Here is a 27,095-nt window from a genome sequence, read left to right on the forward strand (position 1 = left end):
CACACACACTTAAACCTCTCTCCTCCCATCAGGTACAAAGTATACAGCCCCTTTTTTTTTTTTTTTTACAACTTGTGATGAACTCTAAAAAATTAATAAGATAAGATAAAAAAAAAAAAAAAAACATGAATTTTGAACAATAATGCCCTGTTTGGGTTTAAGAGACCCCAAGGCAATTTCAGTTGCTAAAAAAAACTCTTACTGATTAAACAGTGATTGCAATTATTATTGTTATTATACAATATATTATAGATAAACTATAGATAAAGACGGTTCAAACATGCCCTAAAAAAAGTTACATTAATTCTGCTTGGGGTCCATAGAAATGTGCATAATTTAAAAAGAAAATACATTTAACAGATTCACAATGGGGTGCAATGTTGCTTATTGTATATTTAGATTTATTGCATTTTCCACAATTTCTTCTGCATGTTGGATAGCCATTTTGAAATGCAGTATATGACAAAAAAATGGGGTTAAGCTTATATAATAACTTTCCGGCTATACTGTTTTTGCTAAGTCAAATAAACATATTAAAATAGTCTTAAAAAGAGGGTTATTTCTAAATGAATATGGTTTTTACATGCGCATCATTTGGTTCTCTGTGATACAACCCAAACAGACAACCAGTAAAGAAAATCTTAAACATTTGTTTGGAGTTCATATTATGGTGTCATGACCAGAACCGACCATATAGCCTACAACGATCACAGATTACATAAAGATTATATCATTTGAAATGGTCTTATTTTTTAAGTTTAGACAATATATTTAGAAAATATTTTAAGATATAAAAAAATGAGGAAAAAAATCGTATACTCTACTTTCCCACATGACAGTTCAAACTGGTTTTAGGTTCAGATCCCTTTCCGCGCTGGAAATGAGAAAGCCACCACAGCCACACGATGTTTTGATTCGTAAAGTGGCGCCATCTAGCGGACGGAACACACTGCGCCAGATAAGGTATATGATGCAGTGTTTTGCTAAAATCTCATTTATTTGAGATTGAGATATTTAAAATTGGACAACACCACATCTCAAACAATGGCCTGCTCTTTAAAGGCTTTTGGTTCTACAGGGAAAAAAAGTTGGATGCTCCAGTAAAATAAGGACAGACAATAATGCCTCATTATCTTTTACTCAAAAACAAAACAAAACAACAACAACAAAACACACACACACACACACACACACACACACACACAAAAGAAAAGGACATCATATTTAAATATTTATTTGAACAGAATTCTAAATTTAGTTTTAGAAATTACTGTTTGGGTAGATAAAAATTCCTTGAATAAAATATAATTTCTTTATTGCATTGCCACAACGAATACCTGACATTAGCTATTTACAGAAACAATTCTTCTAAAAACCTTACAATACCTGACATTAGCTATTTACAGAAACATTTCTTCTCGAAACCATACCAGTAAACTTAATTTCATCTGTATATTTTGAGACGTGCTCATATTTTTTTAAAAAGAATAATAATTTGTGCTTGGTATAAAATATGCAGTGTACTGCAATATCTTCAATCATGTTGGTTATTATATTAGTTACATAAGAATATGTACAAAACAAATGGTCCGTTGGAACTTGTGTCACGTGATCTGATGGGGTGCTTCCAGCATCTCCATTAGGAAAGTGTCTATGGGTGTGTCTCCAATCAGCTTAAAGAAAAATAGGTGCTCCAAACACTTGAGTCCGATGGATCGGAGGGCAGGAAGACGCAACAAAAGTTTAGCAAACCTGTAAACCAGGCAGGGAGGAAGACATAGAGTGAAAAAGAGTATGTGCAACATATATGATCAGTATTTACTGAACAAACATGTATATGACTTTACCTGCCAGGCTGGTCAGGGTATTTCTGTTTAGTGTAGGTCTCCAGTGAGGCGTAAACTTTCTCCCTCAGTGCCTCTACCTCCGCTGGGTTAGACAAGCCTTTGGCGTCTACGAGAAGAGACAATCTGCATGATTAACTATACACTCTATCAAAACATCTTACACGTCTTTACATCAAATATATTAAAGTTCCTATTCACTGTAATTACATTTTGCAGTGTATAAAGGCATACAAAAAAAATTACAGTATTTTTTTGTGTTTCACGAAAGAAAGAAAATGTCCGTAATGACAGAATTACATTTTTTGGGTAAAACATGTCTCTTAACCTATTATTATAATATAAAACATATTATATAACATGTATGTTTGTGTGTGTGTGTGGGGGAGGGGGGGGGGGTTGGGAATGTAATGTAAATAATGGCATAATTTAAAATAACTTTGTTTATCAGTGCTGTAGACAAGTGTATAGAAATGGAAATGAGCGACACACCAGGGTTGAAGAGGACAATGGTTCTAAGGCAGCCTAGTTCTGTCTTATCCATCTGCATATCCTTCATTTTAGATACCAGCTCTGTCAATACCCTGCCACACAAGCACACAAAGCTTTCATTAGTTGTAATTCAAATAAAGATGCATATTTTATGATCATTCTCTAAACAAACAAAAATGTTGAAGGTGGAAATAGTCACCTGTTAAAAATGGAGCCGACACCTGCACTGTGAGCACTGCTCCTGTGGACATGGAGGCCTGTGCCCAGCAAGATGCCATCTTTAACTGTGATTGAGCGATGAGAGAATGAAGCAATGAGGAGTTCATTCCATCCTGTAAGAAAAAAGATTGCATGAAGAAAATAAATGACACGAATAGCAAGAAGAAAACATCATTAGCAAGGCTTTGTGATGCATTCTGGTGGCTACATCATGAATGCGTGTGAAGTGCTTGACCAGCAGAGGGCAGCATTCCCACTTACACAACCAACACAGTTCTGTCTGACCCTTTGACCTACAGTTATTATAGACAAAACTAAAAAAAAAAATAATAATAATAATTGCTTGAAATTAAGTTGAAATGAAATAAAACGTTGATATTAGATGAAACCCTTCATCTTGAAATACTTTTTAAATAATAACTGCTACCTTGGAAGCTAACTGAAAAAAAGACCTTTAGGTTCAAGACAAATATTAAAAGTACTAAAACATCAATAAAAATAAAAAGTTTTACAGTTTTTTATTTTATTTTTTTTTTACAAATAATAAAAGATAAAAGATGACAGAAGCAAATTAATTACTAAAACTCAAAACTAAAATGAAAATGAAAAGCATTTGAAAAATGAAAAATTTAAAATGCTAATAAATACAACAATAGTACATAAATAATACAAACACACCAACATTGCATGTTCATTAAAGAACATGTATCATTAAAATGTATCATATTTTGTGTCAATTCCCTCGTTTTTCCAGATCCTACAACCTTGACGGAAAGTCCAAATGAAGTGCTAATCAAAAACAGCTCTTATAGGGGCAACAGAAGAAACAAAGTGTAGTCATAGAGTTCTTGTTTGTTAATAGCAACTTATATATATCTATATGTTTTATACATGTGTATGAGTGTCACATACCTGCTCGAAGCAAAATAACCTGATCATCCAAAGGCAGATCAGAGAAATGAGGTATCCTCTTGGCCCACTCCACCAGAGTAAACAGTTGTTTGTCAGCTGCATGGCAGATATTAGTGACTGGGTCATTAGTCTGAAGAAGGAGACCAGATGAAAACAAAGCAGAGAGAAAAAGAGTATTTGAGTTGTTACTTTCTCAAAGAATGCTTAAGCCATACATTTATGTACTGTGCAAATTGTACATGAATAAATATAAACATCTTTGTCTTACTGAGTTGACTGGACTGTTCTCTGTGTATGTCTCAGTCTTAGGTTCTACTGCGAGTTCTGCATCCAGAATCTTATCCACAGGCATGTCTTCATTAAAGCTGCTCGTTGATTCCACCTCATTATCACCTTTCTCCTTCCCACGCTGCCTCTCTTCCTGGACTGCTGTGATGTCCAGCAGAGCAAGGTAAAGAGTACATTATAAATCATTGTAATTACCGGTAATGATTATGACATCGAAAGTAATTTAAGAAATCTCCAATTTTTTAAAACTTTTATCTGTAATACTAGATATTGTACTTTTTTGATATTTTATTTGAGATATTATAAGATAACAAATGTACAAAATAATGTATTCAATATAATGTAAGAATATAAAGAAATATGATATAATATACATAACATTTAGTCATTTAACAGATGCTTTAATCCAAAGCGATTTACAAATGAGGACAATGAAAAGCAATCAAATCAACAAAAAGCAATGATATGGAAGTGCTATAACAAGTGTCAGTTAGCTTAACACAGTGGCCTACACGTAGCAAGTTTTTTATTATATAAAAACAAATGGATTGAATACAAAAAGATTAGAAAAACAAGTGTTTTTTGTTTTGTTTTTAAAGCTGTAAATGAATAGAGTACAAGACTAAAGAGGACCACTTTTTAAAGAATACAATTAGAAAAGAGAGTGCTAGAGTTAGAGGGTCAAAAAAAATAAAAAAAGAAGAGATGTGTTTTTAGACGATTCTTGGGGCTGGCTAAGGACTCCTCGGATTGAGTTGGGCAGGTCACTTCACCAGGAGGGAACATTTAATTTAAAAGTCTGTGAAAGTGATTTTGTGTGTCTTTGGGGTGGCAGAATAAAGCAATGTTCACTTGAGGCACATAAGTCTGAAGTAATGAAATTAGGTGAAGGGGTGCAGAGTCAGTGGGGTTTTGTAGGCAAACATTAATGCCTTGAATTTTATGAAGAAAAAAAAATAATAATAATAATATATATATAAATCTATATGTATGTACTAATATTTATGTTATTTAGCATAATGTTAAAGTATGTTATTAATGTGTAGAAAATAAAATCTATTCTGACCACAAAGGCTGCAAAAAGCACAAAACAAGACAAAACACTAAACTGAAAAAAATAAATAAAACACACCAAACGGAAACAAAACAATATAAATAAATAAATAAATAAAATAAAACAAAATGTAAAAGCAATTGAAAAAACATTGATTTATGCACAGAAAACCTACAAATACAAACCTTCCCGCTTCATGCCCATGGCCAGGCACTTCTGGTAGCGGCAATATTGGCAGCGATTGCGCTGGCGTTTGTCTATCAGGCACTCTTTGCTGTCTCGACACGTGTAGGTCAGGTCTTTTCTGATGGTCCTCTTAAAGAAGCCTTTGCAACCTTCACAGCTGTAAACACCATAGTGCTTTCCTGCAAACACAACCATGCTGAACCTCAGAAGGGATAGAGATGCATCTTGCATTTACTTCCAAACCAAAACAAAATACAACACCTAAACGATCCCTGTGTTGTACCTGAAGATCGGTCCCCACAAATGGCACAGATGTGTTTGGAGAGCGATCCAGGGCTGCTGCACTGATAGCTGCTCATGTTGCTCAGCGGAGCCAATCCTGGTGGAGGCTTGATGTCTTCTGAGCTTGTCACATTTAAACAGTTCATCTGTCAGACAGGAAGAGAAGTGAAGAGAGACAGAAGCAGCTTATATAGTGTAATCAGGAAAAGACTTTATGTCACAATACAGCAGCAGACTGTTTGTGTCCCTTCAGCACAGCAGACACACACACACACACACACACAAACCACAAAAACCCAAGAAAACACTCACAAATGCACCAAAACAGACTCCACCCTTGCAAAGCCATTACACAAGTAGCTGTGAGAGCGCTGATATAACATTTCAAAGGGGAGGGGAGATTTGTGTCCTCTCCCTCTCAGGAGAATTCACTATTTTTCCATCACATGTTGCTTTCTGCACTGCAGCATTGAGCCTGTAGGTGGCAGTACATGGCCATACCACAGGCATACAGAAAGAAAGACTAATCAGGAATAGGATTCAGTGAGCCTTATTTTCAGTGAATTACTGTCATAAATGTTTGTCGATTTATGTATTTGTATATGGCTGCTCCTTTTGTCGGGTAAAAAAAAAATTCACTTACTTTTCACACTGTTTTTCCATCATATAAATGATGGTTACAGTGTTGTTAAAACTTACAAACTAAAACTTTGAAAAAGTAACAATTAAAAAAATAAAAATGAAAAAAAGTTAAAACTTGCTTATTGAAATAAAGCTGAAAAAAGAACGTGGACAGTACAAATATTACATGGAAAACTTTAAACCTAAATGAAAATAATAAATGTTGAGTTGGTAACTAACCGAAACAAGTTTAAATACTAAAATGACTCAAAACCAAAGTTTTAGAGAAATAAATAAATATAATAAAATGACAAAAGCACATCAAAATATACTTTAAAATAAAAACTGAAAAAAAGCTAATTTAAAATATTATTAAATATTGTAATAGTAAACAAGCATATACATTTTATATGAAATAATGGTTTTGATAACATTCTTTGACAGAAATGATACTGATGGATATAACATTTGAAATATTGAATAAATTTATTTCACTTTCACACAAATTTCAAAGTTAAAAGCCTATGAACTCTAAACACTTTTCAAAATTAAACTTTCTCACTTTTGTATAACTTGACAAAATTACAGCTTGGTTGGATAATAATAATACAACAAAACTGTCTGAAATTATTTGGTTTGTCTCTTTACCTTCTGCTGTAACAAGTAAAAACCCATTTTCACTCAATAAATGTGATTTTTTTTTCACTCTTTGATCAAGTGTTTTATAAAGACTAATACAACTTAATTTTATTTTGAGGACATTTTGCCTTTATTTTGGTAAGATTGAAATCCACCTGGGGCAAAAAAAAAGAAACACCTATGTGAAGGATTTCAGAATAAAAATCACCATGCACACACAATTAATGCCACATGCTACCAGCATTACAGGATTCTACACACATTTTCTTTTAATTTCAATATCATTTCAAGTACATTTAGACCCTGTATGTCTATCATGATTTATAACACACACTCACTTACGTATCCCATATACTGTAAGTTCATAGTTATTGATGTCCTTTCATTGGACTAAAAGCCTGTAACGTTTGTATAAGTCAATGGCTTTCTCTGGCCTCCAGGGACAAATGAGACGCACATCCAGACGCACATAAGCTGACCTCTTTTAACACCAGGGCATCCATACACTCTCAGAAAATGAAGGGACAAAGCTGTCACTGGATCTGCACCTTAAAAGTACAAAAGCTAAAAGGTACATCTTTGTAGCTCACGTGTCTCTAAATGGTACATATAGGGTATTACTGCCAAGAGGCAAATTTGAATTTATGAAAGAGGGTAACATTTCAGTTTTTTCAGGACAGATCTTATTGTCTTTGGTTGGTGTCAGTCTGCGAGAGTTCAGAATTATGGGAAGCGTCTTACACATGGGCAGAAATCCTGGGAGGGTCGATGGGGACATTACCCTAAAAATATGAGTCTGTGTATTATACTTTAAATAACTGAAATACTGTAAAAAAAAATGCTTGAGGAAAAAGGGTTGCCAGGGTTTTTTGTTTTTTACAACAAAACCCTCCCAATTGCTACCCAAAATTAGCCCAAACTAACCGTGTTTCGAGGGGGAACGGTCTCCCTGCTGCACTAATAGTAGTAAGGATTTCATCTGTGTATACATATCCTTACAAGTACAATTTAAGATGTATTATTTGTGTCCCTTTCAAAAATCGCTTTTATGTTTATTGTGCCCCCTCAACTGTTATACAAAATTCACGCCCCTAGTCTTACCTGTGGGCTGCTGAGGGTGTTAAAGCCCATACTGGGAGTAGAGGGCAAGGAAATGGATGGTGAACCCAGAGAAGGGCAGATGACCGAGTAGGGTGAGGCCAGGCCATTCATGGATGAGGCCAGGGTGTTCATGGGCGACTGCAGAGGGCGGGACGAACTGATGACAGACGGATGACCCACCATGGGGCTCAGGGGTGGTGGTTGAGAGTGGGGTGAATTAAGAGCACTAGTGTCTGTGAAGGGACAAAAAGAGAAATTAATATTAGACATGACAAGAGCAATTCAAATGTAGCACTGAAACGATTGCTGATGACATTATTGATCATAAAGACACACTTCTGGTAAAAAATAAAAAGATTAAGATATTTAATGCTTTTGAATAAAGTCTCTTATGCTCATTAAGGCTGCATTTAAGGATTAAAAAGACTGGAGTAATGTCTAATGAAAATGTTTCTTTGCATCACAGGAATAAATTCCATTTTGTAATATATTAAATTAGAAAACAGTTTTCTTTAACTGTAATATTTCATAATATTAATGTTTGGTATTTTTTTATCAAATCTATTTTTGCAGCATTGGCTAGCATAAGAGACTTTGTTTTTAAAAAACAATTGAAAATCATAATTATTCCAAATCTTTGACATGTAATGTATAAACCAAACAATCATACTGGTCAGTGTAACAGGTCTCTATAAATATATCATGACTCATACTATATATTTTTTTATTTAGCATGTGCAGACATCAGAGAACAGGGTAAATATATGCCCACAGGAACATTAATATTGGAAACGTGATTTTGCAGAACATCAATTACCTCTTATTAAGGCATAAAATGAAAAAACATGTTGTTTAAGTACATAAATGTAAGAGGACACTTCACTACGAGAATCCATTAAGCCCTGCTGCTGTAACCCTTCAGTCCACAGCTGATGGAGTGCTACATAAGAGTACCTCTTAATGGTAGTTTGTACCGGCACAAACACATATAATCTATCTAACGTTGTACAAGGACACACACAGGGCAAAGGTTGCACCTTTTTTGCCAATACTGATGGTGTTGCAATCCATTACCTTGTTTCATCATTCATCAAGATGAAGATTAAATCAAATTTATCTAAGACTAAATTAACATGAACACAGCTTCAAGCAGTTGCTTTTATCAAGATGTGCAACACAAAAAAGCTTTATGAATGATTTGATCAGATCTTCTGACAAGGTGACTGTAACAGTTTATCTCTGGCAGGTTATTTCAATATAAACTACTTCTAATGTAATATTGCTAAATAAACCTAGACATGGTGATCAAGACCCTAGCAATTGCAGTCAAAATAATCCATTAATATAGTTTTTTTAGGTCTTGTATTTTACTAAATGGCTGTCGAGCAAAAAACTATAGTACAATAACATAATATACAACGATAAAGACAAAGACATTAAATCATCATCTGTAATTCAAGTCATACAGGTTTTATCATTCTAATGCTGAGAATGATGGGAAATGTTAATAGCATGAAACTTGCTAAATGAGAAGGTAGGTACATATTATTACTGAAAAGTACATATTAATACCTGAATTGTAAATATTAGTACCTTTTTAATGCATACTTACCCAGTTACAGTTTTGCACCTTATTGTAGGGAGACACTATAAGTGTCTGAAATTAGCTTCTTTTGTAATATAAATCTCTATCTTGTTGTTTCTTTTCCTTAAAATTTACCCAATTCACAATTTCTAGTTTATTAACCAGGCATAATCATCAATTTCAGAAAAATTTCAGAAACATGGTCATACTGTGGTCCGCATGTCGTCCTATCCTTAAATGAGCCACCTGATCCATTACATATAAAACAGACCATAGAAGTCCAATGCTTAATACAGACTCCCTAAGGCTGAAAACAAGGCCGTCACACAGAATTTTTAAGGCTTTGGTACTGCATCTTTAAACAGAGATAAAAAAAAAACATAATTTTGCACATTAATTTTCATGGTAAAATCCACATCAATGTTTTTTTTAGGTAGAGAAGGACGTAAAGGCTTCTCCACAATATATGCTTTCAACCTTTCACTCCAAAGTTTTAGTTTTATGTTGACTACAAGTATAACAAGTATAATTGACACCCTATATACAACAAGGTCGCTATAGCTCTATCTCTGCAGATTTACATCTCATAAGGTCTATAAAAAACTTTGTTTAGATGCTTTAACCTTTAGCTGATAATTCAGATCTTATTCTTCTGAGATGGTCCATGTGCCAGACATTCATCAGGATTTCACAATGACTCTCGGCAGTGCCCATGACCTTTGTACAGCTGTCTGGGACCAAAGTGCAGCCTTTGGTAGAATGCTATCAAGTTCAGTGGAGACCACATGAAATCACCCAGGTCAATGCGGGCACAATCACATGCATAAACCACCACAGCATGTTAGATACAACAAACTGTAATCAAGATCCTCACAGATACTCTACACACTAAAAACAAAGAAAGGGTTGTATAGTTTCAATGAACAGCAGACCTGTGACATCAGTTCCATGAGCTGGAACACAACAGGATTTGGAGAGGGATAGTTAAAATCTTTTAATTGTTAATTACTGGTCAGCTGAGGTGTGGAGTCTCCAGCAGGGCTCTAATTCATTAAGCCTCTCACACACGAGTTTGTAAAACATGTTGACTGAAACGACATGATATAGAAAGATCACAAACTACTGTTTAATGTTTATTTTGTTTGATATTTTAATACACTTATTGTATAATTTTTTTGTTTTGCATACAGTAATTATTTAAAATGTTCTGTCACTGTTTATTAACTGATAATTTGTTAATATTGTTCCAGTGACCCAACAAATGCAAAACATGAAATTGAGAAAAACAATAAGAGAAATTACAATTAAAACATATTATTTATTAGAATTATTCATACATTTTAGCTACAGAAAATGCAAGCCTTATTGCTAAAAGAAACATTTAGCATTTGAATGTCAGTCCAAAAAAGTTGCAAAACTTGCATTAAACTAGACTTTGCTGGTTATTGTATAATACTAAATAACAGGATATTCCCAAAAGTAGGTTTGGAGATTTAGCAGCATATTATTGGCTGGAACCACACAGACAAACACACACCCACTGCGTGAAATAAACAGTGGTTACGACAACAGGTTCCAACCCCCAATTTTAAATAAAAATCTCTTGAATCACTTAATTCTGTCCTAAACGAAGTTGACATCCGATCAATAATGACACTATACCCACTGCTCATCACTGACAAATATTTTCAACCACCTGTCAAGAAGACAGGGGTTGTGGGGAGGACAACAGACACAAAAAAAATGGAAGGGGGTAGAAGAGATGGAGAAATGGGACACTGTCCCACTCTATCCCAGTCTGCCGTAGAGAGCTGCAGGACATTAAATCAACCCTGATTACCGCCATGTGTCCATAATCCTCCAAAGCCCAGGACTGCACACACACACACACACACACACACCTCACACTTCAGTTACTAACATCGCTTAATCAACCGTATCTTAAACTAGTTTATCAGCACATGATGTTGTTTATATGTGAATAATTAACCTACACACACTTAAATTCAATGATGTAGTTGGCAACAATATTATGTTTACTACCTAAACACCTCATTCACCATGCTTTAACTAAATAAGCATGAATTATTCTACACACAAAAAACACACAAGCTCATGTTTTTCTTATCAGAGCTGCTGTAATAAAGCATTACGTTCATGCTCGTGTACCTAGAATCGCTGACAAAGGTGAAAATGAGCTGGACTCAGGCATCAGGTGGTCTGGGATATGTTGAGATTTTATTTTATGGCAGTACTGAGTGCATTTTTAATGATGAAATGTACAGTGGTTTTTGTAGGGCTTGGTTTAAATGTGTGGGTTCTATTGCAAAAGGGCCTATAACTGCTGCTGTATATGAATAACATCAGTATTTGAAAAGGCAAGAGTGAACTGAAAACTAAAGAATATAATAGAGTATCAAGTAAAGAGACATCTAGGCATGAAGTCAATGAACTCTGAATGTGTCCTGTAGTAACCTCTCTATTATTGTGTTCAATACAAGCACATTTTGTCACATGCATTAGTCATTTAAAATAACTTTTGCTGACGATTGCTTTAGTCACACAAAAAAGTGAAGTAAAATAAGGACAGACGATACTGTACACTAAATACTAGTCAGAAAAATGCTGACTGTGTTGATAAGCTGATATTTGGAAACAAATGTCACAGGAAATGAAAGAACATTAATCAGTTTCAAAACATCCAAACATATCGTTTCATATCATATGTGTCGTGTCGTGTCATATCATATGAGAGCTGATATTCTGAAGCACTGAGGATAAACTTGTTTAAAAACCTGAGTAATGTTTGTGACATTTTACATTTGATGACCACAGTTAATGTCACAATCAGAAATCAGTAGGGACTGTTCCACTGAACATTGCACAAGAGTTTGTGAAGTAACTGTGTTCAGCCAGACATCTTGTTTATCAAAATAAACTTAAAAGTAACAGATTCTGAATACTTTAAATCCTAAGTGAGTGTGAAAACTATTCAAAAGCAGCAGCTGGATGCTGTAAAGACAACACATCTCTCCATTCATTGTCTTCACTGGCTGCTAAAATATACTTACAACATGCGGCAGATTTATGAACAAATGACTAAATGACAAATGAAAAATAATAATAATAATTTTTCCCTCCTTGTTTCCAGCCAAAATATCAAAAAAAAATTAAATCAACAAGGATCTTCTAGACAAGAAAAGTTATTGTTTTCAGAAAAGTCTTGTTTTCAGAAAAAAATAATCTTAAAGTAAAAAAAATAAAGTAAAAACTCACTTAATTTTGATTAGTTTTTTCTGAAACGTGACAATAATTTTTACTTGTCTAGAAAATCCTTTTTGATTTAAGAATTTTTTAAAACTTTTTTTTGGAAAATAGAAAAAAAAATATTTCCAGTGTGCTTTATGTAAATTGGTCAAAAAGACCACTAAAGTCAGTTTTTAATGGGCATGAACAGTCTTTTACTGGATGAACTCACTGGTATAAGATTGGTTGGTCTAAATTTTTTAAGTGTTTTTGAAAAAGAAATCTCTTATGCTTATCAATGCTGAATTTCTTTGCAGGGGAAAACAGTACTACTGTGAAATATTATTTGAATGTATTTCAAAATTGAATTTATTCCAGTGATGGCAAAGCTGAATTTTCAGCAGCCATTACTCAAGAAGCATTTCTTATTATTATCAATATTGAAAACAGTAGTTTAATTTTATGGAAATGATGAATATTTTTTTCAAATTTAAAAGTGTTTACTGTAACTTTGGGGCAATTTAATAAATTCTTGTTAAATAAAAGTTCTAATTTCATAAAAAAAATACATTAAAATCATACAGAAAACTGATTAAGGATCACACTATCCAGCTTAACAGTCAAGCAATGTACCAAGGACAACATCCATTTCGGTTCCAAAATTCCTGAAACTGAACTTGTTCGAAGCTTGAGGGTTTAACAGAGGACCCATGAGAGAGTCAAGAGAGAAACAGAAACAGATAAAGTCACAAACATCCACCCCAATACACGTGAACAGCTCTCACTCTCAACTTTCAAAATAAACTTCCTAGAAAACAAGCTGTCTTGGGATATTTGAAGCCAAATCAATCAAAACATAAACAAGACAATTGATCCATTCTGTTTTACTCTGAGAGGCCTCTTAAAAGAGAAACCTTAAAGGGGGGGTCGAAATGCTATTTCATGCATACTGAGTTTTTTACACTGTTAAAGAGTTGGATTCCCATGCTAAACATGGACAAAGTTTCAAAAATTAAGTTGTGCGTTTGAAGGAGTTTTTTTGTTCCAAAAATACCTCTTCCGGTTTGCCACAAGTTTCGGAAAGTTTTTTTCGAGTATGGCTCTGTGTGACGTTAGATGGAGCGGAATTTCCTTATATGGGTCCTAAGGGCACTTCTCCCGGAAGAGTGCAAGCGCGCACCGTAGAGCAGAGCAGAGCCATTCACTGACCAGAGCGAGAGAGCGAAATGTCACCAAAGTGTGTTTTCGGTTGCCAGGGCAAGACAACCCTGCACAGATTACCAAAAAAAACAGCATTAAGGGACCAGTGGACAGAGTTTATTTTAACAGAGCATCAATGGAGTTGTGCAAGTGTTTTTGTTTGTTCCCTGCATTTCGAAGATGCTTGTTTTACAAACAAGGCCCAGTTTGCCGACGGATTTGCATATCGTTTATTACTTAAGGATGATGCAGTCCCAACGAAAAAGGGTCACGATCGTGTGTTGGAACCGCATGCGGTGAGTAAAACTGCTTCAAATATCTCTGTGTTGTTAACTTCGCTATCGGCGCGTAAGCATATCAAGTAAACAACATGCTATGTATGGTGTGTGTGTATTAAAATAACATTTGTTTAGCTGGCCACATAATGCATTTCAAGACATAAGTATAACCGGTTCTATTTCTTGGCAGCAAACGTTTTCCGCCTCAGTTGGCATCAAACTGCACTTCCCACATGTAAACCTTTAAAAAAAAAAAAAAAAGACATAAAGTGGAACTTTGTCATTTTTCAAAACCGCTAAGCAAATATATACAGTTTCAATAACTTACATACTACATAGAGACGTCCTGCTGTAGTCGTTGCTGCTGCTGCTCTTGTTCAGTTTCAGCCTCTGGATCTGATTCTGGATCATAAATGTACTGCTGAATCTGACTGTTAGCCATGGTTTGTTTTGGATGATGGTTTTTTCCTCACGCTAATGTCATGTTTTTTTTCCTCACGGAAATGTCACAGCTTCCAGACGCTCTAAATGCAAAAGCCTACGCGCGCTCGTGATTCTTTAGCTCCGCCCACACGTCACGCCTCCAGCCGCTCGTGTTTTTTCCGGAAAAAATCGGTACAGACTATCTTTCTCTTATAAATATAATAAAACTAAAGACTTTTTGGAGATATGGAGAATGCAGTACTACTCTATAGGTACTCAAGATTAACAGGAGATTGAGTGAAAATGAACATTTCACCCTTTAAAGTGTGGTAACATTTAAACTGATTTAACAAGTTAAAGAAATCTTTTTTAAAGTTCCTTAATGCAACAACCAGCCTACACACATAAAAAATGTTATCAAAGGAGACTAGATGTTAGGTTACAAATGGGATCTAGCAGCATAAGACATGTGAGAAACCACAGTGTAGTCAGCCCTACACATAGCCTCAAGTAACTTCAGCAAAAGAGGAAGGTGAAAAGAAATCAAAGAGAACTAGAAAAGGAAGGATTAGGATGAAAAATTAAGACGAAGAGGGCTCTGTCTCTAGTGTTTACATCAAATATATTGAACAATGTTGAAAGACCATCCAGATAATCTCAGCAATGATCAAAGACCCTAAAAAGATGTTTTCCTTAATACTGAACTTAACCCTAACCTACAGCCAATCACAACCCAGACTATTGTTTTGCATAACTACCGATACAAAAATTAAACACACTGAATAAAGCATCCAGACACCACACCCATATGTGCTTCTTTACCACAAAACCAGGCATTAATACTTGTCCTCCCTAACGGCTGCCACTCTTCTGGAAAGGTGTTTACATACCTTGGAATGAAGCTACAGGGAATCACAAGCATCAGTGAGGTCAGGTACTGATGATAGAGTCAAGCTCAGAGTCAGTGTTTCAATTCATCCCAAAAAGATTCTTCTTTTTTTTGTCACAATTAAAGTCAATGTGGTCTAGTGTTGTTTTGACTTTCAAAGTATGGTGAAATACAGTTTCTTTTGTGTTCTACTGAAGAAGGAAGGTTTACAACTTTAGAAAGACATTAGAGTGAGTAAATTATGACAGAATTAAAATTTTTGGGTGAACTATCCCTTTAAGATTTAGCATCGCTAGAATTAAGAGGCCTTGATGAATCCGTTAAAGCATGTCTAAATACTTTTATTTCAGCTGTAATTTACCAAACAACATATTATGGTATATTAAAGACACCTAGATGTACTTCAAACTAAATTAATGTAATCATATGTTACATTAATTTAAAGAATGAGGCACACATGCAAACTTCTATGCAGGCTCACATGCTTTGTCATTATTGCATTAAAGTTTTATTTGTGGTGTCAACATTACATTGACACCTCTTAAAGAAAAATAGAAACAGAAAGAACAACAGATAGTGACTGTCAATTGGCGGCGACAACTTCCGTCACCTCTTTCTATTGTGTGATCAAATGGGAGTTTGTCCTTGTCAGTTTACACACACCCACACACACAAACGTCCCTCGACAGAACTATTGTCACAGAGAAACCGAAGAAAAGCAAAGAAGTGAGGGGGTGAAGTACCCCGAGTGTGTGAGATATAAAGGGATATACTGAAATAGATTGATCCAAGCAGACTTTCCTAAAATATCTGCAATTCTCCAGTGCCACCTTACCCTGATCTATAACAGCTGAACAGCATTAGAGAACAGAGCCTTGCCAATTACTCTCATTGCCAACAGCTGAGAGCAGAGGGTACACATTAATTACACACAAGCTACAATTGACATGCAAAGCAAGTATTTAAAGTGTCAAATCAACAAATAGATTTCATAACATATATGACATTTTTGGAAAAAGATAAATACTTTTATCTTTTTTTTAAGCAAGGATGCATCAAAGTGACAGTAAAAACATGTATAGAGATGCAAATGATTTCTATTTCTTGCTGTTCTTTTGAGCTTTATATTCATCAAAATCCTGGAAAAAAAGTTTCAACAAAAAGATTAGGCTTTATATTAACTGTTTTCAACACTGATAATAATAATAGAAGAAATATGTCTTAAGCACAAACAGAGGATATTCAAATTATTTCTGAAGTATTATGTTAAACTGAAGACTGGAGTATTGGCTTCTGGAAATTCAATGTTAACACCACAGGAATAAATTTGATTTGATTTTTTATTTATTACAAAATAATTAATGCATTCTTGGTAAACTTTCACCACGTGCACTGTGAAAAAAATATTAAAGATGATTGAATCAACCTGACTATTAGATATGCCACTCAAAAGTATTTTTATAGGTTAGATTTGGCAGTTAGAAATACTCATGTCTCCAGCATGAATTTGGGGTGGGACTATCCATTTGTCAAACCAACTGCAGACCAAAAAAATCAGGAAACCTGTTTAAAAATAATTTTCCCAATTCCATTTGGAAATATAAAAACAATTCCAGTTAAGAATTTGAGCTGTGTATTCCCTTGCTTAGAAATAACAAATGATATGACAGCTTCTTTACTCATGACAATGAACCACAAGACACACCAACACATCTCTAAAATGCACATATGTATGGACAGTTTTGAAATCAGTCAAATATTTTTTTTATCCAGCTGTTTCCAACAGCACAATCGTCTGATCTTCCCTTACGATGCACCAGCCATGCTGTCCCTGGGAACATACAGGAAGTAAGAATTACAGGAGTATCTTCTTATCAGATACTCACAGTGGCTGTAGTGACCACCCTCTCTGTCGTGACTCTGACCCTGAAGAGGCAACGCCGCCGGATGCCACATGACTGCGAGCACCACTCGACCAAACCTCACCAGGCACAGCAGAGCACAAAGACTCACTCCGCTGATGGAACAGATGGGATATGAGTGAAAACAGGACGGCCGTAGGAGGAGGATCCGCAGGGAGGAGTCTGCTGGTTTATGGGATTACTCGGATTATCAACCACTGAATCCAGCAGGAACCGTTTACTGCAACAAAGATCAGCCTCTCTCGCCTTTGACAAAACTCCTTCTGCAAAGGCCACGGTCTGCCCGGACAGAGGCTCTGAGTGTCATTAAATCTATCAGCCCAGGCGAGCCACCTGTTGAAGTGGGATGAAGTGCACTTCAGTGAATATGAGGTTAAACATATAAAAAAGCTATTTGCTTAGATTAAAAAAATCTACAGTACATCTGATTATCAAGAACACTCTATAACTGACCATAATATCACAGAATGATGGGCACATCAGTGCTTCTATTAAAGCAGTGTAGTGGCAATAACAGCTCTCTTTCACACATGCACACACACTAAAGGGGATTTTGAGCCAAATCAATCATGCAGAAAAGATTAAAAAGAAGCTTTGAGATATTTCAATAAAGTGATGCATTAAAAGCATATACAATATATCAATCCTGATGCCATTACAGCTTCATTGAAAGACAGCCAAGCAGTAGAGAGAGCTGCCTTCATGACAGAATGCCTTCAGGGTGAACCTAAAAAAGCCTCTTTAATATGTCGTCCTATAAAAGCAATGCCCCACATGGATCAGTTAGACTGAAACGAGAGATGCGATCACAGAAGATTGACACAATTGGAGCTGCCTGAAGAAATATTAAGAGCCACATTACCAAAACAGCTGTATTGGGTTTTCTATCTTCATGCATTTCTTTTGCTAACAAAACAATCACTGATATCTCTCTTACAGTAACTTATTCTTTCCATAAACCTAACCATGTGTCCTTTAAGAAAATCTGTGTCAGTAAAGGTTAAAACATTATTCATTAAATATTATTATCTTCTGTCATCTATAATAAGCCTTCAGCCTCAATATGTCTACATTGCTGTTCAAAGGTCTAGGACAGTGGTTCTCAGAGACATACAAAAGATGCAGTGCTGGGGGTACTTCATGGAGAGTTTGGAGAACCCCTGGTTTAGAAAACCAGAAGTGAAGTCTTTGTTGCAAAGGATTTCTATATCAAATAAATGTTCTGAAGACTGGAGTAATGGTTGCTGCTAATTCAACTTTGCCATCAAAGGAATCAATTATATTTTAAAACATTCAAAAGAAAACGGTTTGTTGCTTGTTTGCTGCAAGTTTGATCACATAAATGCAGTCTTGATGAACACAAAATATTATTTTTTATTTATTTATATTAAAAAAATCTTACAGACTCGTAAAAACTAAATGTTCACAGTTCAAACCCCGCCACTGTGATATAAGGGTCCACATCTAACATTTCAAAGCAGGATGTCCTCTGGGAAGCAGTCAGGGCATGAACGCATCCACAGATCAAAATAGATATCCACCCTTGCTCCAGTCTACTTTACCCCAGAATTATATTACCCCAGAAGGACTATAAATCCAGAACACGGAGCTAACAGAAGCTGAAGGCCAGAACAGCATCTCTTTTAGTTCATTCATCTACAGCAGCTATACAGGGTTATTACAGTTTGTAAGACTTGTTAAACTGCTGCTAAAATGGTCTAATCTCAATAATCATTTCATTTTAATTCCATTAAAGATAAGATTCGATTTTTGTGTGGCTTTTGTATCATCCTGAAAGGGTTTAACTTGGACCATCTAATGACTAACAGGCTAACTTTAGCAAAAAGTATACACTCACTCTTCCTATACGTTCTTTTCTCGTGGACTACATATCCTCTGTTTCTCCTGGTTGAGCTTCTTTGATTCTCCTAGCCATGAAAGTGATGGTAAGGGCAAGACTGCATAGTGAGTCACATGTTGAAAGCCTAAAGCACATATCGGAAATCTACAGAAACACTGTGAGCTGTTTGAAAGCATGTGTACAGCTGGCAATAACAAAGGTCTCCCAGCCACTCCTGCCTGACGACTGTAATACATGTTTTTTTTCTGTGTCTTTGGACTTGCAGAGTGAGTTTGCATTGTTAAAGGTGGAGGAATGTTGTCAGCTATAGGCACTTTTCAGAGATACAAAAAACGAAGAACTCAATGACCCCTTCACTGACATTGAAAAGATTTCTGTAATTTAAACAGTAGGGCATGGTGCTAACAACACCAATGTCATGGATTCAATTCCTAGGAAATGCATGAAAAAATGTATACCTTAAATGCAATGTAAGTCACTTCTGCCAAAAGTTTTAGTGTACTGTGCATGCAATTAAAAAGGAATTGAATGTGTATACCTGTTCACTACGAAAGCAAAACGTGATTAACTGTGATTTATCTAACCTTGTTAACCTGGTTAACGTTCAAAGTTCAAAACTCTTAGTTTGTTTTCTGGTTCTTAAAGAAACCCAGGCATCATGGTGGCACATGAATAAATCGTATGTTAACAGTAAGTCTATATTTATTAATTGTTAGTTGACATTTTTATTACATCATGCATTAATACAGCTTTATATTATTCACAGCTTTAACACTACTTAGTAAAGGGGTCATATGACATTGCTAAATGGTGTGATGCAATGTGTTTATGCAGTTTAAGGTGGTTTCAATAAACGCAGTTAGTTTTGAAGCAGCCATGTCAGGGAGATGCTATGTGTATCTGGGCGAAAGCAAAAGCACTTTATTTGGTGCTTCTGAAAGTATAGATGCATTTAGGAATCTTTAAGGAATCTTGTTCCAACAGAACAGCAATGCATTTTATGGATGACTGTTTCATGAACCTAGGAGAGGAGGACATTCTGACTTTGCTACATCAATCTGGCACTTCTGAATCAGCTACTTTAAGTATATTTTGTTATTAGTTAAAGTATTTGCTATTGAATGTCCAAATGAAGAGTTTTGCGCATTGTGTGCACGTGTGTGTGTGTGTGTGTGTGTGTGTGCAAGAGAGAGAGAGAGAGAGAGAGAGATAGAGAGATGGTCACACATTGGAGTCAGTGGAGTCTAAACCATCCGTGGCTTGTGTACTGCAAACACATAAAAGCTTCATCACTGTGTCTGTCACTTCACTTTGCGTGAACATTTGGGTGGTGTTACGCAAATCTTCCCACATCATGACATAGACATGTGGGGGCATATTTAAACAAGACATTTTAGGAGGGCGTAATCTGACATTTAACTTTTATAAAAAATATCTACTTGGATTTGAGACTTTAGTCTTTGCAACTTCACAGATCTTCTTTATGCACCAAAAGCTTGTAACACTGTTATCACATCATAATGACCCCTTTAATACAACATTCTATTTTTGTGTGTGTGTGTTTGCACAAAACTACTGACCAGGAGTGATCACATTGTATTGGGTACATATTGTTCATTGACAATAAGTGATACATCTGATATTACCTCTAAAGCATATGTACAGTAGGTTGAATTCTTGCTCTGCAGGAAAATCCAGCTTAAGCTAGTAGATGTGGAACTGTGGATAGTTTTCAAGCTGGTCATTGGCTAGTGTAAAATGGTATACCATGTTGGACCAGCTTATACCAATTGGTCATATTAGCTTAAGATTCCCAAAGGTTAGGTTATCATGCAATAATGTGCTGTTTATCTATCGTTTTCCAGTCAAGTTTTTAATCAAAACAATTAAATTCATTACAACTTGGCTTAAACATGTAATGTTAGTTCAATTAACAGCATCAAGCTATTTAAATATGTGTCACAGATAGGCAACTTTTTACATGAGTCTTATGACTTCCACTCAACACCAGTGTTGGGTATAGTTACTTTGGAAAGTAGTTAGTTAGGTTACAACGTTACCATCAATTAAAAGTAATCAGTTATGATACAGCGTTACCTATTCATAAAAGTAACGCGTTAGAGTACTCATGCGTTACCAAAAATTAAAAGCCGTTTGCAGCGGCTCACGCATTAGAGACACAGCCCCCGGCCCCTTTAAATGCACCTAGAAGTCGTGACTCCCGACAATGAATAGCGTCAGTCATCCGACTAAATTAACACTGCAGGATAACAATAACAGGAAAGACAGTCAGCAATCGGCTATTCCACATGTGCGTTTTATTTATTTATTATCACAGAACATATTATTAATCAAAATTCGCACCTAACGTTACCCCAGCCCGGTTAGCCTAGGCTACTGTATATTATGAGCACCACAAGAATAACTCCTGATTTTTCTTTAACTTTAAATAATGCAGTTATCAAAGTACAAGTATGCTTACTTGTAAACACAACCTTAAAACATGCTTGCAGATTTAAATCCATTTAGAAATGATGAACAACCAGCCAGCCAATGATCTAACAGAAATTAAACAGCTGCCTGTCAAACAAAAATGATAACAAACCGAATTAAATCCTTCACTGCCACACAGGCAAATGACAAATCGCTTAACAGCCGAACTAATTATTAAAGTGTCACTCACAGTCACAAGCCTAAAATTCGCTTTAACACAGTCCTCTTAACATTTACTCTTCAAAGTAGTGATTAAAACGTAGCGTTAAATTTGAGGTAGAATTTTTGGCGGTCGACAGAAGCTTTTCACCAAAGCAGATTGTGCATTTTTACCGTCATGTTCTTTTCTTTTTCGTTGACAAATTGAAAATAATGTGCGTACTTCCATAAACCAAACGCTGTCCTCTCTGCTATCTTGCCGGGAGTTCGAAAAAAAAAAAAAACACCACACACACACAGGGTCAGGCGCAGGGCACAGACGCATCACAGCCATTGACTTTACGATCACAGAGCTTCGGCTCCGCTGATACATCCGCAGGTGGCACAGTAGACCTAGGACTACTGTCTGACAAAAGCAGGCTGCAGTCGGGATTTTCCTTTCCTTAAAATAACGGATTACTTTTTTTTAAAAATAACGAAGTTACTGATTACTTACGCACGAAAGTAACGCGTTAAGTTACACATTTCAGGAAAAAAGTAATTAGAGTACTCTAACGCGTTACTTTGTAACGCGTTACCCACAACACTGCTCAACACCATAAAACTATAACTTGTTAAGAGTTGTTTCTTACTTTGCTTAGAATAATGTAATTCGCACTCACTCCTGTAACACGTTGCAAAAGTTCAAATACAAAGTTTGCTTTGAAATACAAGCCATACTCATTCCTATGTTAAGTGTACATGCTATACTCTGCTGGAAACCGTCTCAAAAGCAATAAATAACTAATCAGGCACAACAGCCATGCTCTGAGAGCGATCGATTACATAAACACAATTAAAGTGCCAACCATGCTGTAAACCGCGCGAAACACCTGACCGATGTCAAAGCACGCGGATTGATAGGGCTATAATATGTCTGAAAGTTCATCAGCCAAGTTGTTTTAACGCTTTCGAGGGCATGGACATTTAAGGCAAACTACACGGACAACTGCGTAAATAATATGGCACAAGAGCAGCAAAAGGAAATGAAGAAAGACAGCGGCTTACGGAGATGTAAATATGTGTCGTGAGTATCCATCCCGAGTCAGTTTATTGTCGGCTCTTGTCCTGGAGGAGCTCCGCACCCCTCTTGATTCCTCTTCCCAAGTGAACTACACTCTGCGGCGCTGCTGCTGGCTCGGGGCCCCGCTCAGGGGGAGGCAGGAGGAGGGGTTTCTCCAACGACAACAATCAGATAAGACCACTGCACAGGCAGATGACTTTAGCACATGTGTGCATGTGTTTTTTACAGAATAAACATTCAAGCTGTTTAACAATGGTAATAACATATATTTTACTTTCTTTATAACTTGACCTGCACACATGCAACAACAAAAAATGTGGATTACATTTACAACTACATTTGACAAATGCTTTTGAACAAAGTGTCTTGCATTGCTATTTTTATGCATTTTAACTAAACCAAAGACCTTGGTTTCAGTGATTACTGAACCATTCAACCATCAAATTAACAGTATTGAGTACGGACACAAAAATGTCAGATAAAATGTTATTTAATATGACTCAATGACTAAGTAGATACATAAAAAAAGTTAAAAGAATCAGGGTTTTGTTTCCCAGAAGTGTTGTAAGACTTGGTTTTAAATGGCTATGCTTAACCATTCAGGCAGCCATCAGTAGAAACAGTACCAAGCTGGACACTGTAAAAGGTATTGGCAGAAACCTAAAAATGTGTGAAAAATTTGTAAAAATATTATTTAATATGACTGAATTGACTTGACAATTTAACTACACCAGCATAAGTAATTTCTAAGAACTAACGTAGAAAACAAACAGGAATATAATTATATTTGTGATTGAGATCTGTCTGTCCGCCTGTTTATACTCTGTGTGGTGGCTCAAAGACTCCTCGCGATTCCCCTAGACTTTCCCAGAGTATGGGGTCATACAAGGGTGAGCTCTCACTACCTCCAAAGGTTATTAAGAAGTCCCCAGCATTCACTAGTCTTGAACTAGCGTGGGGTTAGTGCTCAAGATGACCAGTGACTTCACAAGGCCCCTCCCTGAGGTTTGGGGATAAGCCCACCCCATCCCCACAACCCCCACATACTCCGTCCCTCATTGTTAATGACCAAGATTCAAGAAAGCAATCAACAAACACAACCATGGTAAACAAGATGAATAGCTTTTTTTCCAACACATCTCACACCAATCAAGACTTTCTGTTTGTACCCCTTTCTTAAGTCTATTAGATCATGTTAATTATTAAAGTCAAACCGAAGAATTAAAATGGTCATTTGTCACTGCTCTCTTTGTGTGGGCTTAATGATGGCACATGGTGTAAGGCCTGCAATTTGTTATCCTCTCCTTTTTTTCTTAATGTTCTTTTCTTTTTAAGCCATTTTTGGGTTAAACATGAAAAGAAATCAAGTTGCACTCAGTTTTTGTGGCATAACTGTCTGCTAATAATACATTTTATAAATTTTTATACACTTTGCTCAATCATTTTGATGTAACTGACTGTACACCAAAAAAATCAATTGATGTCATTTACTCATCCTCATGTTGTTTCAAACCTATATGACTTTCTTTTTATTGAACACAAAAGAAGTTGGTAACCAAGGAGTTTCAGTTTCCAATTTAATACTGTAGTTTTTTCATTAATATAATTGATTTCAATAGGAACAGAAACCGTTTGTTACCAACATTCTTCAAAATCATCTTTTAAGTTTGACAAAAAGTAAGTCATACAGGTTTAAAATGACATTGAGTAAATTAGATGAAATTAAATTTTTGGGTGGATTATCCCTTTCATTTAATTTGTTGTTTTTATTTTTTCTTCCTCTTTTAACCTACGCCATGTTTCTTTTGCCACCTTATCTCTAAGATAATCAGTCACACACTCTTTCTTACACAGTAACAAACACACTCACAGTCAGAGCTGTCAGTGAGCCAAACCGTATGCAGTAATCCCTTTGTATTCATGAACCCATCCAGACAAACAATGTGTCCCAGCCATGTCCCACCCCCAGCACACCAGACCTAGGCCACCTGCTAACTCTACATCATCCACACAAACATAAACCAAAGGATGAAGACCAACAAATTTGTGTCAGTGTGTGATATACTGTAACATACAGTATCTTTCTGACACACGCATGTTATGCAAGATACTAGTGACCCATGTGCAAATACTGTCTTTCCAATCTGTTCTTCTTCTCTACACTCCACTCATAATTTCTCCAAATCCTCCACAAATTCCCCTCATACAAGCTGAGATGATAAGTGATCCTCTTGTGATGTCGTCTGGAGGAGACAATGCTTATCAACTCAGAGGACATCCATCACACAAACAAAAGATGAAGTGAGCAGAGGGCTGTTTGTCAAATGACTGTTTGCTTACTCTCTTCTGCTCTTTTCTATCTTTAACCTCCATTTTTTTATTCAAACCTCTGCTTTCTTGAGTGAAAACTCCCACAGAGATGCGAGTGTAATTGCAGCACAGAAAGTGAGGAGTAGGGGTGATTTTTTTGGATTGTGATGACAGGAAGTCTTCCGTTTTAGATATACATTGCTTTTCATCTATTTTCCAGCAGGAAGCTCTAAAATTGTACTATATGCTTTTTATATGCTCTTTTATCGCATTGCTCGCTGCTTTTTTTTCAATATTTGATCTCTAAAACTAACTTTCAGTTGGGTTATGCTTTTTTGCATGCTTGTCGATTTAGGTTTGTTGTATTAAGTACAATTTTGAACCAGCAAGTTCCTCTGGCAACACAAAGACATGGTGGTCAAAGCTCTAATCCATTCCAAATGAATGTTCTTGACGTGTGTGTTACTGTACATTAACCTGTTAATCCTCAGACTGTTTTTTGGGGAGGGGGCTGGTGGGTTTATACACAATTAACCTGAATAGACCATACTGCTTCATGATTGGCTGAAACAGAGAAAAATGACTCATAACCCTCTTACTCAAATGAGTTTTTCTCATTGGATGCTTTTACCTTAAAACACTCAGAATGAATCACTTTCGTAGTGCTTGGCATGGCTGTTTTGAAAAAAAAAAAAAACTAACCTATGTTCACATAAACCGATGAGTGCAAGCAAAAATAATATATTATTTTAATCTGACCCGTTGAACCAAGCGTGCTAAATCTTTGAAGGTTGTATTTAATTTTTAATAAGCAAATAAATTTATTTTCAAATAAAAAAAATAGGTTTAGATTTTTGAAAAAACACAAGAACAAGGTAGTGTCAGATCCAGCTGAGATTGTTGTAGACCACCTCAGGTTAAGATGACAATGTCAGAGAGCAGTGTGACCTAATGCTCTGACATTTTAGAAACTTAACAAGGAATATGAAGAGCCTATGAATAAGCAACCTGTTCTACCCGTTCAGATGGTTGGTTTACAAAACAGTTTTAATAGTCCTAGATATTTTCACTTCATGTTTTGCTCAGTTCCTATTGTCAGTTTGACATAATTAGTAGCTTCTGTGCTTGTTAGTTGTTTTATGCTCTTTTGTCATTCAAATAAAGAATTATTCTTTCTTATGTCAAAGTGTCATCTTTCAAGCAGTGACTACGTCTACATTTTGCATAGTAGCCTATAGCCCTAATGATTAAATGCCCACGATCATTGTTTTCTATTCAAACGAGTCATTTAATTGAAACTTAGCAGTAGCTTGGGTTAAAAAAGAGATCTGATATAAAAATAAATCGATCACGAACACTTTTATATAAATCTTGAAACACCATGTTATATATTCATTCATAATTTACCTGTCAAATGCAAAATAAGGATGTCGGATTGGCAAATGAAGCGTTCTTTTGTTAACGATGAACAATTGAATCACGAGCTGGGCAGAATTGGTCCGAGTCGTTGAATGAATTATGACCTGAGAACCGATATGGAGTCAACCGAGTTATTTGAGCCGATGTTACAAATAAAACGCACTGGAAATGTGTTTATATTAGGTTTGTCAGCACGCGTAAGTTGGTTTTTGTCACAATGTGAAAAAGAGATTATTGTTAACCTGAATGCAAATTGGGCCTAATTTAGGTTTTAAATTTGTTGAAGCTTAACTTCAACAAACGGAACTGGAACACATGAAATTACGGTAGCTATACAATGTTATTAATAAACAGGGGCGCCGTAACGGGGCTATGTGGTCTTTACTGAGACGCTGACAGTCCGCTTGATGGTGAAAAGAACATCTGGAACAGCTTTTTGAACCGGCTCTTTAACTGCTCAAATGAACCGATTCGGCAAAATGAGTCTAATGAGAACGAATTTGCTGGAAGACCGACTGTCTACTACCACCATGTGGTGTAGAGATGAAAAAACGAGCCGGCTACAAGAAGGCTTGTGTATGACCCAGTCCGGCACCCGTAGAGTTACCG

The 27,095-nt window shown here is 35.9% G+C and overlaps 1 protein-coding gene across 4 annotated transcripts; it reads right to left on the reverse strand.

Annotated features, from left to right (window-relative positions):
* Positions 1–1,289: 1,289 nt before the first annotated feature.
* LOC113120759 (retinoic acid receptor RXR-gamma-B) lies at positions 1,290–22,890 on the reverse strand. 4 transcript variants are annotated; one of them, XM_026290783.1, is made up of 10 exons: positions 22,742–22,890; positions 7,639–7,871; positions 5,279–5,423; positions 4,995–5,174; positions 3,736–3,896; positions 3,468–3,597; positions 2,536–2,668; positions 2,337–2,428; positions 1,848–1,953; positions 1,290–1,752 (listed from the first exon to the last, which is right to left on the reverse strand). In XM_026290783.1, exons 1-10 carry the CDS (start codon positions 22,770–22,772, stop codon positions 1,605–1,607), a joined length of 1,359 nt encoding a protein of 452 aa, XP_026146568.1. In that variant the 5' UTR covers positions 22,773–22,890; the 3' UTR covers positions 1,290–1,604. The 4 variants fall into 4 exon arrangements, with proteins under 4 accessions (XP_026146568.1, XP_026146567.1, XP_026146565.1 ...); XM_026290782.1 differs by lacking the exon at positions 22,742–22,890 and adding an exon at positions 17,146–17,299 and having other exon boundaries at positions 3,736–3,893; XM_026290780.1 differs by lacking the exon at positions 22,742–22,890 and adding an exon at positions 17,146–17,299.
* Positions 22,891–27,095: the final 4,205 nt, after the last annotated feature.

This window comes from Carassius auratus, chromosome 20 (assembly GCF_003368295.1).
Source record: "Carassius auratus strain Wakin chromosome 20, ASM336829v1, whole genome shotgun sequence".
NCBI lineage: Eukaryota > Metazoa > Chordata > Actinopteri > Cypriniformes > Cyprinidae > Carassius > Carassius auratus.